This window comes from Dendrobates tinctorius, unplaced genomic scaffold (genome assembly GCF_039654945.1).
Source record: "Dendrobates tinctorius isolate UK_male_01 unplaced genomic scaffold, ASM3965494v1 ptg000084l, whole genome shotgun sequence".
Lineage (NCBI taxonomy): Eukaryota > Metazoa > Chordata > Amphibia > Anura > Dendrobatidae > Dendrobates > Dendrobates tinctorius.
The window spans coordinates 23157702-23175336 of record NW_027361752.1 but is presented as its reverse complement, the minus strand read 5'-3'; the positions used below and the strand labels follow the sequence as shown (position 1 = coordinate 23175336).

The 17635-nt window shown below is 43.4% G+C and overlaps 1 protein-coding gene across 2 annotated transcripts in view; it reads right to left on the bottom strand.

The window, feature by feature from the left end:
• Positions 1-1821: 1821 nt before the first annotated feature.
• USP25 (ubiquitin specific peptidase 25) overlaps positions 1822-17635 on the bottom strand; it is a 146383-nt gene continuing 130569 nt past the window's right edge. For both annotated transcript variants that reach the window (XM_073584479.1, XM_073584480.1), the window contains 6 exons: positions 12281-12459; positions 7911-7989; positions 7190-7269; positions 5457-5580; positions 4877-5072; positions 1822-2538 (listed from right to left, as the gene is read on the bottom strand). In XM_073584479.1, coding sequence (XP_073440580.1) covers positions 2366-2538; positions 4877-5072; positions 5457-5580; positions 7190-7269; positions 7911-7989; positions 12281-12459 — 831 coding nt within the window. In that variant the 3' untranslated portion in view covers positions 1822-2365. The remainder of the gene's footprint in view (positions 2539-4876; positions 5073-5456; positions 5581-7189; positions 7270-7910; positions 7990-12280; positions 12460-17635) is intronic.

Genomic DNA, 17635 nt, shown 5'->3' with positions numbered 1-17635 from the left:
AGAGTAGAGCCACACCTAGACCTTGGGTGTCCAGTATTAACTTAAGACAATTAGATGTATGTATGCCAATGCCAGCACATATGTAGAGATAAGCTGAGCCAATTACACTGTTACAATGAATGACCATTAAAAACCTATATAAACCCTGACCAAATGAGGTAATAAAGGAGTTCTATTCTGATGCCAAGAGTGTTGGTGTGGTACCTCTCGCTTTGTACATGTAGTTGGATTTTACAATTTAATTTGGAGCAGGCACGTCGTCTGAGAACGTCCCACAATATGCGAGGATGACATCTCTGAGGATAAAGAGACTGGTGAATGCTCTTCCCAAAAAGTCCAGAATCAGTCATTCAGTAGACTTGTTCCTTGTTAAATTATCTCAAACTCAGGTCCATGTTGGACATATGCAACCCTTATTTCTTCCTGCACCAAGAATGAATGTACGGTAACATGACGACCATATTGTTACTCTAGGAGGTTCTACGGATAAAAACTGACCCACAGCAGAAATTAGGGCTAAAACTCGGTTTGAATGGCATCTAATCAGCCGACGCTTTCCTTAGCTGCGCCTTAGCTCTGAAGATGGAGACGGTGAGGGTTCTGACGAGACACTTTGACATCTCATCTACCAAATATCAGTGTCTGACCCCAGGAGAAGCAACAGGTATTGCAGATCGGTCGATATTTTCTGTGGCATTCTCCTCCACCAGAAGCTCTCGAGAATCCAAATTCATAAGCATGTTTCTGTAATTAACCCTTTTATTTTATTCTGTTTTTACTTCTATATGTCCTTTTATCATTTCATCTTTGTAGCCCTTTTTAAGCGCTGTATATTATATCTGAAATTTTATAAATTTGCTCCTTTCTCCTCTAAATGTACCCCCAAGTCTGAAGAGTTCAACTATAGCAAAGCTGTGTTACCCAGGGTATGCCAAAGTACAAGAAAAAATGCTTAGCTTGTTGTGGAGATCGCCTTTAAATGATGGAAAGAAAATCTTTGCTATTTAACCTGAAAGCACCATGAAGTAAGGGCAGAGACCCCGATTCCAGCAATGAATCACTTATCACAGACTGTGTGCTGTAGTTTCAATACAAATTAGTGTTTTATCAGCAGGAGATTATCACTTCTGGACTAGGTCTCATGCGCAGGTCAGTCAGGCTAATCTGTGTAACCCCCCCCCCCCACAACCGATTGGCAGCTTTTGTGTATATTATCAGCAAGCTGCCAATCAGTGGTGTGGATGGGGTTATATACAGCTCAGCATTTGAGCACTGCTAGATCTACAATAGAGAACACGAGAATTGTATCAAAACTGAACTAAGCAGCCAAGTAAGTGATACATCACTGGAATCAGGCTCTCTGCCCCTACATCAGGCTGCTGTTAGATTACATAGCAAAAACCTGCTGAAAATGGTAAAAGGGAAATGTTGAGGCCAGACAGGCTATTAAGAACCAACAGGACATTCTCACAATGCCGAAACCTCATGACCATTGGAAACCAAGTGTTTTGGCATTTTGCACTTTGGGTACCAACAGGTCCAGAAGTGGAGTGAACGTGTTGTGGTATAATTTTCAGTGTGCACAGGGACAGATGGCGCAAGACATCGATTATTCCATTATAGTTGCACCCACATAACATTTTCTTTCTTTTAAAAAGAGTAAATTTATTTGAGAAATAATGTGCTGATTTTCTAAAGTTAAAAAATAGGGAAAAAAAAAAAATCCTTCAACAAATCAAGAAAACAGATTTAACGCCACAAAACCCGTCCTTTAAGTACTGCTCGGCTCGTCAAAAAATACTTATCTGTTCATTTCATACATAAATGTACAATTTTTTTTATTATTACATTTTTTTTTCCCAAATGGAGTAGCCATAAATAAAACTTTATTCTTTAAATGTCATTTACAAGCTACCAGGCGCCCATTTCCTTTTATTAACACGGCACCAGATAATTAAAATGGCGGCGGTCACAGAAAATAAACCCAGACTTAAAAGGGAAGGGGGGGGGCCAATAACAAAAAAAAACAAAAAAGCACTGATAAAATGAGGTTTTGGTAGATAAAAGCAATGTAATACTGTCACAAAGGTGTGGCCATTGAAGCGGTCTTGCCATAAATAGTTTGGATGCGTCTGCTGAAGGCCATGCGTAACTCAGGTGTGGGTGCAGTCTGGCTACAAAAAGAAAAAAGATAAAGTCTATACAGTCGTTTTACCTTTAGCAGTTTGTAACATAAAAAAAAGAAGTTAAAAACCTATAGCAGCAACAAAGCAAACCTTGTCATGGGAAGGCATGAGTTAAAAACTAAGAAAAGAAAAGGAAAAAAAATAAGAGTCTATACAATGTGCGTAAGAAGGTGCATTGTTCATCTCCCGTCAGCCGGCGTACGACTAAGTGACAACATAATTCGAGCAAACCGCTCGCACAGCTCGTGCGTGGAGAAGGTTGGAAGCTTTGGCGGGTCGTTGAAACCTTTGATTTCAGTCGAACAATCAAGCAGTTTTGGCAGGAAGTCGGTCAGCTTTTCTTGTAGACACGCTGGAGAGATGGAAACAAATAAGGAGCTCAATGAGCGCACGACACCAACCCAGCGGGCCAAAGTCATCACGTCCATTAACATATACGCAAGTGTTTATATTGGATGAAAAGATTTCTGGTTCACGTTGACCAAATGCATATTTGTCTTTTGCATGGAATTTTTCCCCTTATGAAAAGACCGGTCTCTTGTCAGAAATATTTTTTTTTTTCCTGGTGTAAATGCCGATGTCCTCCGGAATTGTTTTTCTTTTGTTCCTGCTCCTCTCCGTTCCTGAGATGAGGCCTCTTCGTCCCTGGTCTTCTTACTAAGTGGGCATCGCCCACACGAGGACCCCTTAAGAGAACAGTAGAGGCCTGCGCTCATTTGGATAAAAACGGAATTACACACAGAGAAAAGAAAACAATTTCTCAGGAATGGAGGCGCAGGAACAGAAGACAAATGGCAGATTCAGGAGAATGGTGTCATTCACACCTGCTAAAAAAAAAAATTACATATTTACTGCAAGTCAGTGTCACCTCTAAGAGGGTAATGCTACCCCAAAAGTTTGTGCCATTACGTAATAAGTATAGGGTTGTTTCTTTTTCGATGTACTGTGAGATGGCTCAGGGTGTTAAAGGGAGTGTCACCTTCAAAACTCGATTTAGGGGAACTGATCCCTGCCCCGCCACGGAGGGGAACGAAGGATCCCGTCCCGCCACGGAGGGGAACGAAGGATCCCGTCCCGCCACGGAGGGGGGGGAATGAAGGATCCCGTCCCGCCACGGAGGGGGGGGAATGAAGGATCCCGTCCCGCCACGGAGGGGAACGAAGGATCCCTGCCCCGCCACGGAGGGGAACGAAGGATCCCTGCCCCGCCACGGAGGGGAACGAAGGATCCCTGCCCCGCCACGGAGGGGAACGAAGGATCCCTGCCCCGCCACGGAGAGGAACGAAGGATCCCTGCCCCGCCACGGAGGGGAACGAAGGATCCCTGCCCCGCCACGGAGGGGAACGAAGGATCCCTGCCCCGCCACGGAGGGGAACGAAGGATCCCTGCCCCGCCACGGAGGGGAACGAAGGATCCCTGCCCCGCCACGGAGGGGAACGAAGGATCCCTGCCCCGCCACGGAGGGGAACGAAGGATCCCTGCCCCGCCACGGAGGGGAACGAAGGATCCCTGCCCCGCCACGGAGGGGAACGAAGGATCCCGTCCCGCCACAGAGGGGAACGAAGGATCCCGTCCCGCCACGGAGGGGGGGGAATGAAGGATCCCGTCCCGCCACGGAGGGGGGGGAATGAAGGATCCCGTCCCGCCACGGAGGGGAACGAAGGATCCCGTCCCGCCACGGAGGGGAACGAAGGATCCCGTCCCGCCACGGGAGGGGGGGGGGAACGAAGGATCCCGTCCCGCCACGGAGGGGAACGAAGGATCCCGTCCCGCCACGGAGGGGAACGAAGGATCCCGTCCCGCCACGGGGGGGGGGGAATGAAGGATCCCGTCCCGCCACGGAGGGGAACGAAGGATCCCGTCCCGCCACGGGGGGGGGGGGAACGAAGGATCCCGTTCCGCCACAATGGGGTCCTGTCCCAACAATCCACTCTCAACACAGGGGGACTTTTAGCCCTTTTAAAACTCATAACTGCAGTATGAATTACCCTTTAGTTTTTCAGAAAAACAGTTTCATTTCATATTCAAATGAGGGGTCCTCCTCGTACCTTTGGCCTTGCCAAAGGCTCAGGGCACTGCTCCAAACCTCCTTAATTAGCATGCAGTGTACCTCCCCTTAGTTGGAGCAATAGCGGTCACTTGCTCGAAGCAAGCACTGCCTGAATTCAATCCTCGGGCCCTGCACTTCCGCACTGACACGGCAGAAGCCCTGAGTTCACAAGCGCACACGGTGTCAGTGTGGGGGCACTCTCATCCTTCTTTTCAGTCTGCATCGAGCTGATGTACAAAGTCTATATGTAGCTTCCCCCAGCGATAAAATCTGCATCAATCAAGCTGATTAGCGGGTCAACATCAATCTGTAAAACAGGTTGTCTTGAAGAGTTAACACTTAAGGTGAAATTACCATCCTTCTCTATATACTACACTGAGGCCGGTTAAAAACATCTAAAATTCAAGGTCCTAATATGGACTCTGGTATCCGCACCAGCAGTAGGTTTCCTCACAGAACTCAATGTCTTTATATAGGTCTATGAAGATGATGAATTCTGATCAGGAGACCTATGACCGGTCCAGACATTATGGCGAGTACTCTGACCATGAATGTCAGATGTGCGAGACTTGTCCTAATTGGAGATAATTGGGGTCGGCGCCCATTAGGCGTAATAATGTAATCCATAGCGGAGACTCACGTTCCATTTCTTGCCCCAGGTATGAACACCAGCGATTCCTCATGTCTTCCACAGCAATTATGTCCTTTTCTTCTATTTCATCAGCCAACAACATGGGCAAACATGGCACAATGAGTTCATTCATCAGAGTCAGGCCATTGCCGACTTTTTCTACATCTCCGGACTCGAACATGATTGCAGCTTTCTCATTCAGTTTCTTCGGGACACAAGAAATAAAAGGTTTATACACAAATCTACGTAATGTGCCACATTTATTGTCATAGTCCATACATGAAGTGCTGCACCTAGAAACAGGGCCACGCTGCCAAAAACCAGAACTGTGGCCTCATATTGCCAAAGGCTGCTTAAAGGGGCCATGACAATATCAATATTTAATTTATTTTATTATTTTTTTGGTATAACCTATACTACTCACTCAGCTCTACAAACTTTACTTATGGGAAGTATATGCTGAAAAGCATTAAGCAATGTTACACATAATATACTGTATATTTCATCTTTTTGGCCCACATTCACTTTACAGCTGTCGTCAGAGGTCACGGGATGGTTGCTGTATAAATCGAGCACATTTTCTACTTACTAGAAAACACTCCCTTCGATAATGAGAAATCAGTGCCTCGTCGTGTCCTCTATACGGGCCTCTTGAGAGAAGATCCTTGTTGTACTGGTAGCCATAAATGAGGTACAGCAAAGCTTCCACATAACTAGGATATAAGGCAGAGGATCGTCAGCCAATGGACTGGGTTATCCCCAAGCCTAAGAAATTAAACTCTTCTCCCTGCAGCCGTTGGCCAGGATCCCGGAGAACTGTCTCTCCTACCAGATGGCATCCGGAATACTTTTTTTTTTGTCTGACTCATCGATGCAGCCTGACACACGAGAGCCAAGCAGACTAAGCATAAGAGGAGCCGAGGATGCCAGGAGTTATGAGACGGTTCCTGAGGCACGGTCCACTGGCCACAGATAACAGACATAGCAGCAGGATCGAGTTGATTTGTACCAACGCTACTCAATTTCCAATGTTTCTTAACCCTTAAAGGGAATCTGTCACCTACTTTTGGCGGGCTATTTAAATTAGGTCGGTCCGGTCTGATGGGCCGTGTTTCCGATCTTTGCTGCCTCCCCATCCTTGGCCGCCGTCCGCAGTTTTTTCATGAATAGGAGTAGGTGTCCGCCATTTTTCGCGCGTGCGCTAAGCATTCTTGGCTCGCGCACACGCAGAATGTTTTGCCCAACTGCGGGCAAAGCCGAAAAGCCTGACTGCGCATGCGCCGGTTAACTAAGCCCCGGAAGTATTTTGCTGTGTGTGTCCTAGTTAACCGGCGCATGCACAGTCAGGCTTTTTGGCTTGGCCGCAGTTCGGCAAAGCATACTGTGCGTGCGCGAGCCAAGAATGCTTTGCGCACGCGCGAAAAATGGCGGACACCTACTTCTATTCATGAAAAAACTGCGGACGGCGGCCAAGGATGGGGAGGCAGCAAAAATCGGAAACACCACCCATCGGACTGGAGCAACCTCATGTAAATAGCCCGCCAAAAGTAGGTGACAGATTCCCTGTAAATGAGATGTACAGAGCTTTTCATTTATGCATCGCTTTAAGTGTGCTGGGTGGGACGCTGGTATTGTGCATGTTCATGTGCTGGGTACCTGGTGGGCAACCATTCTGCCCAATGTGCCCTAATTACCAATACAGAAATGAGAGGTTTGTACAAGTCCATTAAACTAAAAGAGGGTTTTCTACTTATAGTAAAACCAAAACTTCAAATTTGTGCATTTCCTATGCATTATTGTCTGTCTTTGATTATTTTAGGCTCCATTAAAGGAGGCAAGCCATCGTATGTCTCAAATTTACAATAGTTAATGCCAGATCCACGGGCGGCATGTATCAGGCACTGCCTACATTATTACAGCCATGTATGTTTGACGCTGAAACCTGCAGTTGACTGAGCCACGAAAAGGAAACTAGTCGGAAAAGCAGATTCCTGGCGGCTTCTGACCACCGGCTCCCTTTGACTGACAGGTCTTTCCCTGCATGCTCCTATAGCTAAAGACATGTCACTCCAAGGGAGCAGGTGGGGAGAAACCAGAAGGGACCCACCTGTCCGACTAGCCTCTCATACAGCTCGGTCAACAGACGAATTGACACGCGGCTGAAATCATGCAGCTAGTGCCACATACATGCTTCCGGTGGATCTGGCAGCACTGATCAGAGGTCCAGTTCCCTTTAATTGAAAAAAACATAATATAAATACTACAAAAATTAATATATTGTACTAATAAGTGCTGAAATTTCTGCAAATTACAATCTCATACCTTTTGTTTTGAAACAATTCCAATCCGATCAAGATTAACATCGTCGTCTCTCGAAAGATCCGGTATTCCTTGTGCCACCTCTATACAGGAATAAGAGCCATAAAGAGACGTTGCTTATTACGGAAATCAAGAGAAAATACATGCACCAAGCACTCTGCAAAATGTGAAAAAGGGTTTCCCCAAAAAGCATTTAGTATAAAAGTCAGATTTGAGATCCCCCACGTCTGCAACGCTCATTTTCTCCTTACTGATTGCATATCCTAAGAATAATCCCTGTCCAATCAATGGAATTGGTGGCTGATTATTACAAATCCAACAAAATTGTTATGGTAAGCCACGGTGGTTACACCATGTGAATAGTGAAACATTTCAACTACTTGTGGATAGAGTTGAGCGACTTTAGTCGGATCGGGTTTCATGAAACAAAGTTGGTTTCAGATGTAACTCGTCCAACTAGGGCAAAAAAAGTTGGAGTTTCGTCCGAAACCCAACCCCAATGCAAGTCAATGGGGAATAAAAGTCGGTATTGAGTGGATGAATGGTCATCAGAACACATGGATGTAGCAGTCAGATATTAATAAAAGGACTATAAAAAAATGCAAATATTGTAAAAACTAATAACATGTTTATTAATCTGGCATAAGAGACATTTATGAAAAACAGTCACAAAACAGATTAATGTCTGTGCTCACGAAATATACATTTCACATCTTATACCAACCTTGTACTCCTCCATGTTCACCTCGTCCGGCTTTATTAGTTCAAGTTTGGCCTGAGCCACTTTCATAATGTTTCGACAACTAAAAAAAAAAAATGGTAAAGATTATTAAAAGGGTTTTGATGAGATTAGAAAAAAAGGATCTATAGTCCATGGGCGGCGTCTAGTGCGGAGCTCGGCTTTATTCCCTGGAATTAGATACAATAGTAATATACATAAAATAAGAACATTTCCTTTTAAGAAGATTCGCTCACTTTCTGTACTGTCAGAAACCTATGAAAACTGTTTGCATGCATTGCTGTGGGCAATAATAAAATAAAGGCAATGTCTAACAAGTTACTCAACTTTTAACGTATACGAGTGCTGTCCAATAGGGTTACAACAGCCACATGGAGAGCAAAATGCGCGTCTGCTCGGCCTCTGGCCACCGCCAAGTGTGTTCCTAGGGAATTTTAGGTGGCTTAGTGTCTACTGTATGATGTTTTTCTACCAATTCATCAGCACACAACCTACATAGGCCTCAAAAAAAAGGATATGAACTATGCTGTTGTTGCTTTGTAAACAAGGAGAAGCTTTAACCCCTTCATGACCGAAGGTATTTTTTATTTTAGCTCCTCTTCTTCCCAGAGCCATAACTTTTTTTTTTATTTTTCGGTCAAAAAGGCCATGTGAGGGGTTGTTTTTTTTTTGTTTTTTTTTGCGGGATGAGTTGTACTTTTGAACAACACATTGGTTTTAAACATATCGAGTACTGGAAAACGGGAAAAAAAATTCCAAGTGTGGTGAAATTGCAAAAAAAAAAAAAAAAGTGCAATTCCATAGTTGCTTTTACTTTTTTTTTTTAATTTTTTTTTTTTTTTTACCATTTTCACTAAACATTAAAACTGACCTGCCATTATGATTCTCCACATCATTATGAGTTCATAGACACCAAACATGCCTAGGTTCTTTATTATTTAAGTGGTGAAAAAAAAATCCAAACTTTGGTTAAAAAACAAAAAAAACGAATTTCCGAAACCCATCTTTAATTTTCGTGATCTGGGGGCTGGGTGAGGGCTTAATTTTTTGCGCGTTGAGTTGTCGTTTTTATTGATACCATTTTGGTGCAGATATGATCTTTTGATTGCATTTTATTGCATTGTAGCGGCGACCAAAAAAAGTAATTCTGACGTTTTGCATTTTCTTCTCGCTACGCCATTTAGTGATCGGGTTAATTTTTTTTATAGCTAGATCGGGCGATTCAGAATGCGGCAATACCAAATATGTATATTTCATTTTTTATTGTTTTATTTTGAAAGGGGCAAAAAGGGGGGTGATTTGAACTTTTATTTTTTTTTTTTACTTATTTTTTTTTATTTGTTTTATTTTTATTCTTTTTAAAAACTTTTTGCATGCTTCAATAGTCTCCATTGGAGACTTAGAACCTGCCGTTGTCTGATCGCCTCTGCTACACACAGGCAATGATCAGATCGCCTGTGTGTAACAGAAATGCTCACTTGCTATGAGCGCCGACCACCGGGCAGCGCTCATAGCAATCCAGCTATGACAACCATAGAAGTCTCCTGGAGACCTCTGGCTGTCATGCCAACCCATCGGTGACCCGAGATCACGTGACAAGGTCACCGATGGGCGGGATTTCTGGCGCACTACCGGTAAGCGAGCGTTAAATGCCGCAGTGCTGAAAAATAACACCGCTATTGTTATATGTGGCTGGCACATGAAGCAAGTGAGCAGGTTTGATTTTCAACAAATGCTATTAAAATAATTATTTTAATTATCCACACTCCAAATATTTGGGTTTTAGTATTTGTGAAGTTTATAATGAGGCTGAGCAATTGTTAAGTGTCAATTACATGCCCTGGTACAAAATACTAGGCGCCACCAGATGAGGTGCACAGGCTGAAGAAGATCACAAAGCGACATTAATTATCAGTAAGTCATAAAACCTACACCACCTCAATATATCCCTGATCTCCTCCATATCTGCCTGCAGCACAGATGGCTCCACGCCATGGTCACACTCTGCATGGATCTCTGGAAAATGCCAAGTTTAGGCTACTTTCACATTAGCGTTTTTTAGCGCAGCGCTTCATGCGCAATAGAAATGCATCATGCGTTTTGCATGTGTTTGCGTTTTTTTAGGCGCATGCGTTTTAACCAGTTTCTAGCCATATTAACTCTTAAAACGCAAGCATTTTGTAACGCAGGCGAGCACATTTCCATGCGCACACCTGCGTTCCCATAGACAGTAATGCGTTATTTTGTCGCATTCCGTGCGCATGCGGTTTTATTGACGCCGTTGGATGGACCCAAAAATGCAACAGGTTGCGTCTGGCGCGCCTAGGCGCACACCTTAAAAAAACGCATGCGCACGAAAACGCATACGAAAGCGTGCAAATGCTAGACCATGCGCCCCCCCTATGTTAAACATAGGTGCGCATGACGCATGCCCATGGACGCGCACGATGCGCTGCGCAAAAAAACGCTAATGTGAAACCAGCCTTAGGGTGGTAGATGCTACTCCTTACTGTAGATTAATAATGACTGCACTGGCCGCATCCAAGAGGTGGAAAGTATCCAATTCATTGCGATATATCCCCATAATCCTCATTCTGGTTTGTGAAAAAGGTCAAAAGCTGGTGGTCAAAAATACATTAGGTCAGATGGGTACTACAGGCTCAGCTGGCAATGGACGGATTACCTTCCCTGTAACAGTCACCGAAACGGAGAACAAACCAGAATAAGGATAATGGAGACGACTCATAAGAAAAAGGTTTTCTGTTGTTCCCTCCTTATTGGACAATATATTACTGGACAAATAGTTTTTGAGAAAGTTAGATCATTTTTCATTTTTTTTTTGTTGCAAAGACACCATCCCACCCCCCAAAAAAAATTATTTCAGCAGACATCATGTTTAAGTCACAAATTAGTAGCTCCGTCGGGAGACCTAAAAAACAGGACTCGAGAGTATGCAACCACAGGGCCACAAATGGAGTCTCTCTATGCTCTGCCTGACCTCATTTTTGGCAGTGTGCACCTTTTTGGGGCAAGTATGAACACGTGGTCAACTGCATTCCTGAGCAAACCGAAAATTGGTGGTTACGCTTGAATACAGTTACAATTCCGGCGGAAGTCCCGACGGAGCCACTGACGTCTGTCTAAAATGTGATATGAAGCCGGCCTTACTGGAGAAGTGGCTACAGGGAGGAAATGAACTTATGTCCTCTCTGCAGCTGCTAGCTCCCAGTCACTGGTCACTATATAGTGAGTGCAGAAATCACTCGCCAGCACATTGAGTGACAGCTTGCTCTGCACACACATACTGCCAAGCAGTGAGTGAGAGAGTGAGAGTGTGTGTGTATGTGTGTACAGTATATAGAGCAGACTGTCAGTGTGCAGCGTGTGTGTGTGTGTGTGTGTGTGTGTGTGTGTGTGTGTGTGTGTGTAGAGCAGACTGTCAGTGTGCAGGATGTGTGTGTGCAAAGCAGACTGACAATGTGTTGGGAAGTGATTACAGTCCCGTCCCTTTGCCTGGAAGCTGCAGGGAGGACATAAGTTCACTTTCTCCCTGTAGCCACCACTCCAGTAAGCAGCATAACAAGACTATCTATTTACCTGCAGATAACCCTATATCTGCAGGTAATCATGTTAAAGGGGAAGAAACTACGTTGACGTCCAAAACACGCAATGTACAACTGTATATACTGCACAAACATCGCAACAGTACAATAAATATTACATTATAAAAAAAAAAAAAAAAAAATTGGTAAACTGTCCCCCGCAAACAAAAAAGCAGCAGAGTTTCACAAAACACAGCCAGTATCATAAATTTGGATGTTAAAAAAAAGTGCACAAATAAACACATATTACAACATTCCAAGTGTTAAGTTATGGTTTTAATATACTGTATAAATTAAACTTTGTGGGTAAATTGACCATTATAAAATTGAGGGGAACATACAGGAACAGCAAAAATTATTCCAAAAGAGTAGCGGGCTTTCTAGTACATAAAATAATGAGCTATAAGATTGGTGCTTATGCCTACTATAAACTGCAATGTTGGCTCCTATATTGGTCAATAAAGAAATAGAATATAAATTACAGTGCTAAGATATAGGAACACATATATAAAGGAGGATAGCCGACCTGATGTCCCTGCAGCCTAACAAGCGTTTCACTCGACTTCTTCAGGGGGCACAGAATGAGGTAAGCAGTGCCTATATAACTCGCCTTCTCTCTTTATAACCATAAGATTCTGACTATAAGAAGTTGGCAAAAGTGAAGCGTTTAATTATGTGTCACAGTTATCTCGAACTGAACCTAAAGTTCTGCGCTTCTATGAAACCTCAGGATACATGGATAAGTTTGCTTACCGTTCATCAAAACTCAGGTTGCGATCGGCAAATTGTTCCAGGAGGGTTCTCTCGATAATCTTCTTTGGCGCCTGGCTCTGGATGAAGTAGACTATGGCATGTTGTAAGCGGTAGTCTGTCTCCGGAGGAGGATCCTCTTGTGCTAATTTCAATAGCCGTGCATACTCCGTTTTGATGGCCTGAGGATAGGAAACAGGCCAAAGTTATTTGGCAAACGCAAAAACCCACACAAAAAAAAAAAAAAAAAAGAAAATTAAAACTTAACCAATGTGATCTCCATTATAAAATAAGAGGAAACACAATCAGTAGCACTATGAATATAGTATATAATACAGGGGTCAGAATCCTGCAGCCACTGAAAAACTACAGCTCTCAGGGTGCTCTACCAGGTAGCATGCTGGGAACTGTAGCTTTACAACAGCAGCAGTGCCGCAGGTTGTTGGCCAGTGATTTAAAGAGGAATCTGTCAGATTTTTGATATGTAATCTGAGAACACTATGATGTAGGCGGAGAGACCTCGATTCTAGCGTTATGTCATGTATTAGGCTGTGTGCTCATATTTCAATGCAATCAGTGTTTTATAAGCAGGAGATTATCCCGAAGGACTTGGTATCTCGTGCCTTGTAGTTCAACTCCGCCCCCAGCACTGATTACCAGCTCACTGTACACAGCAAGCTGCCAAGCAGTGGTGTGGGCGGGGTTATACATAACTCAGCACTGAGCTCAGCTACTGAGCACTGCTTAGTCTGCAGCAGAGAACACCGAATATAATCACAGCTACTGCAAAAAGTGAACTAAGTAATACATCACTGGTATCGGGTTATTTTCCACTACAACATTCTGCTGTCAGATTACATGGAAATGACCTGCTGACAGATTCCCTTTAATAGTCTCTACACTTGTCCAATGTAAATTTGATAGACCTTTCCTGTACTCCATAACTGCATATGTTTTATCCTACATAAAGGAGTAAAGTAGCTCTCAAAAAATGCAATAAAAATAGACAATGTAATAAAAATGTACAAAACTTTATTGATCCATTTAATTACATAAATAGTGCAGGCATATAGCCCTGATAGTAACGAACAAGACAGATATGGAAAATGGGGAGGGAAATGACCAGGCGTCACCACCTCAATACCCCCTCATATACCACATGCAAAAGAAGCGATTAGCGCTGATATAGCTTAGGCAGGTACAGTTGTGGCCAAAAGTATTGACACCCCTGCAATTTTGTCAGATAATGCTCAGTTTCTTCCTGAAAATGATTGCAAACACAAATTCTTTGGTATTATCTTCATTTAATTTGTCTCAAATGAAAAAAACACAAAAGAGAAAGAAGCAAAAAGCAAAACATTGATTATTTCACACAAAACTCCAAAAATGGGCCAGACAAAAGTATTGGCACCCTCAGCCTAATACTTAGTTGCACAACCTTTAGCCAAAATAACTGCGACCAACCACTTCCGGTAACCATCAATGAGTTTCTTACAATGCTCTGCTAGAATTTTAGACCATTCTTCTTTGGCAAACTGCTCCAGGTGCCTGATATTAGAAGGGTGCCTTCTCCAAACTGCCATTTTTAGATCTCTCCACAGGTGTTCTATGGGATTCAGGTCTGGACTCATTGCTGGCCACCTTAGAAGTCTCCAGTGCTTTCTCTCAAACCATTTTCTAGTGCTTTTTGAAGTGTGTTTTGGGTCATTGTCCTGCTGGAAGACCCATGACCTCTGAGGGAAACCCAGCTTTCTCACACTGGGCCCTACATTATGCTGCAAAATTTGTTGGTAGTTTTCAGACTTCATAATGCCATGCACACGGTCAAGCAGTCCAGTGCCAGAGGCAACAAAACAACCGCAAAACATCAGGGAACCTCCGCCATGTTTGACTGTAGGAACCGTTTTTTTTCTTTGAATGCCTCTTTTTTTCTTCTGTAAACTCTATGTTGATGCCTTTGCCCAAAAAGCTCTACTTTTGTCTCATCTGACCAGAGAACATTTTTCCAAAACGTTTTAGGCGTTTTCAGGTAAGTTTTGGCAAACTCCAGCCTGGCTTTTTTATGTCTCGGGGTAAGAAGTGGGGTCATCCTGGGTCTCCTACCATACAATCCCTTTTCATTCAGACGCCGACGGATAGTATGGGTTGACACTGTTGTACCCTCGGACTGCAGGGCAGCATGAACTTGTTTGGATGTTAGTCGAGGTTCTTTATCCAACATCCGCACAATCTTGCGTTGAAATCTCTTGTCAATTTTTCTTTTCCGTCCACATCTAGGGAGGTTAGCCACAGTGCCATGGGCTTTAAACTTCTTGATGACACTGCGCACGTTAGACACAGGAACATTCAGGTCTTTGGAGATGGACTTGTAGCCTTGAGATTGCTCATGCTTCCTCACAATTTGGTTTCTCAAGTCCTCAGACAGTTCTTTGGTCTTCTTTCTTTTCTCCATGCTCAATGTGGTACACACAAAGACACAGGACAGAGGTTGAGTCAGCTTTAATCCATGTCAACTGGCTGCAAGTGTGATTAAGTTATTGCCAACACCTGTTAGGTGCCAGAGGTAAGTTACAGGTGCAGTTAATTACACAAATTAGAGAAGCATCACATGATTTTTCGAACAGTGCCAATACTTTTGTCCACCCTCTTTTTTATGTTTGGTGTGGAACTCTATCCAATTTGGCTTTAGGACAATTCTTTTAGTGTTTTTTTCATTTAAGACAAATTAAATGAAGATAATAATACCAAAGAATTTGTGTTTGCAATCATTTTCAGGAAGAAACTGAGTATTATCTGACAAAATTGCAGGGGTGTCAATACTTTTGGCCACAACTGTATACAAGTACTATAAAATGTATATAACTCTCCTGGACAAAGTTGCCCCACACCAAATAAATATATATAGAGAAATATACCTGACAGAATCATACACATATCATGGCCATATGGACTTTGCCCATGCACAATTAACAAACAGCAATCTGCTAATACTGCATGAGGTATTGAAGTGCTCACCTATGTGGGGAAGGGGTATCGGGTAGCTGGTGCCCCGACGCGCGTTTCACATAGTTAGCTTCCTCGGGGGGGGGGGGGGGGCGTATCTGTCTTGTTCGTTACCATCAGGGCTATATGCCCGCACTATTTATGTAATTAAATGGATCAATAAAGTTTTGTACATTTTTGTTGCATTGTCTATTTTTATTGCATTTTTGAGAGCTACTTTACACCTTTCTTTATGTAGGATCGTATATCTTTATGGAGTCGCTCCTTTTTCTCTGATTGAGCTTCGGCTCAGGGTTCTTCTGAAGTGATTCCAATACGTCACTTGTTGTTAATCATAACTACATATGTTGTAGAGGACCTCTCTGAACTATTTCAGTAGATACCAACCATAAAATAACTTTAGAGGATATTTTCTTAAATCTCGGCTCTGTCGTTTCTCTACTATCCAAACTGGAAATTTATAAATTGACACTGGGCTATTACCACAACTGGGGCCCGTCTCGAATCGGTCTGATAATGTCCCATCAGTGAAAATGTTGCAAATGTACAGGAGAGCACATCCAATAGGAAAGGGGAATTGAAACACCCACTTGCCAATTTCTTCCCACATTTCCAGGAGCAACAGAGGGCCGGAACAATATAAAGTTTCCAAATAAGATGTTCCAGAATGGTTCTTTCCAGTAGATTACAGTCATTTACTAAGAGTCCAATGAAAGGACAAATCCTCTTCAAAGCAACATTGTGGTTACCTGTGACCTCAGCGATAAGTCAAATATATCAAATGAGCACTTGTAAAGAGTAACCAATGATATTCTTCGCTTTCGTTTTATAAAGGCCCTTATGAAAATTAAAGAATAAAATGGGATATTCGTATTTTAATCCCTTCCTGCCTCATGACTTGCTATGTTATGGAAAACGATGCATATTTTGAAAACTGACAATTACACTTGAAGTGTGCCCGTGCCATTCCTTATGGGTGCTGACGGTATTCTACAGCCCCCAGTGAACCTGCTGTAATGGCTGCAATCAGAGACCAGTCTAAGGGCCCCAATATACGTCACATAAAAGTTGGGAAAAACGGCCAGATTATCATCCTGAGGACATAAGGATCAGGGGTCCGAAATTAGGTCTGCTTGATCCTTCTCTTCTTCGATGGGGAAGACTCAAGCGACCTTCAAAGACTAGTCTCTTGGCCGATTCTGCCAATATTAGGGGGTTACGTCTGATGCTCTGTCTAGTTAAAGCTTTCATACAAATGAGACTGGAGAGGAAACTTCATCAGGCTCTCTATAGGCCATCTGCTATAACATTGCAGTGTGCCAGTGGGTTATCACACTCTGCAGGCTTACATTGGCCTCCAAGTCTTCCATCGGGGAACCAGTCATGTCTAATAACACTTAACCAGCTGATAGCGGGTAGTAGCCACTGGCTTTCAGTCGTGCCTGGAACAATTAGTCACCACTCACAGCAAAGAGCAGCCTGCCTGGCATAGACGGACTGCCGGCTCTGTATGGATACATTAATGAGCCTGCTGGCCGTCAGTGCCGGGGCGTGCCTACAGCTGCAACTCTCAGTGCTGTTAGCAGTGACACTAGCCACGTCTGCACACCTGTATGACTGACAGCCGGTGGCTTCTGGGAGGAAAAGTTCTGTTTCTCCCAAGTGCCGCTCTATCAGTACGGCAGCTGGGGACCTTCATAACGCTATCAACCGACAGATTAACCCCGTATCTGCAGGTCAATTGCGTTATCAGACCTGAGACATTTAACGCATGATTACGTTGACAGGCAAAATACACTGCAATACTGAAGAATTCTCATACATGTTCAAACTCCCTAGTGGCTCTATATTAAAAAAAAATAAAGGGTAAATAGAACTTTTTGATTCATTTATTTATCCACCAAGTACCCCAAAATATCAATAAAAACATGAACTTATGTTTAAAAAAAAAAAAAAAGTCCCTCATACAGCTCAGAGGGAAAAATGATGCAACTGGCATGCCACAAATACTTAGCGTAAGCATTGATCAGGCACTGCGGGGAACCCAGATACCCACTCTGCACAACGGAGGTTAAGGAACCTAGTGCCACATATAAATGGATCTTGCACCAGTGCTCTCGGGCATTGGTTCCCATCGGCCCCACGTCACTCAGTTGTGAGATGCGGATGAGTTATCCATGAGATGCAAGATAAAGTTCCGATAGATGGGGGAATGGACACATAGGGACCCCAGAGATTTCAAGGACCTCCAAAGAGGTCAATCATGTGCACTGCCACTTCAATCATTCTAATGGGCGTGACAAAGACCAGCTGTGCGCAGCGCTCAACAATCTAAAGTTCAGCCATTAAAAGTGA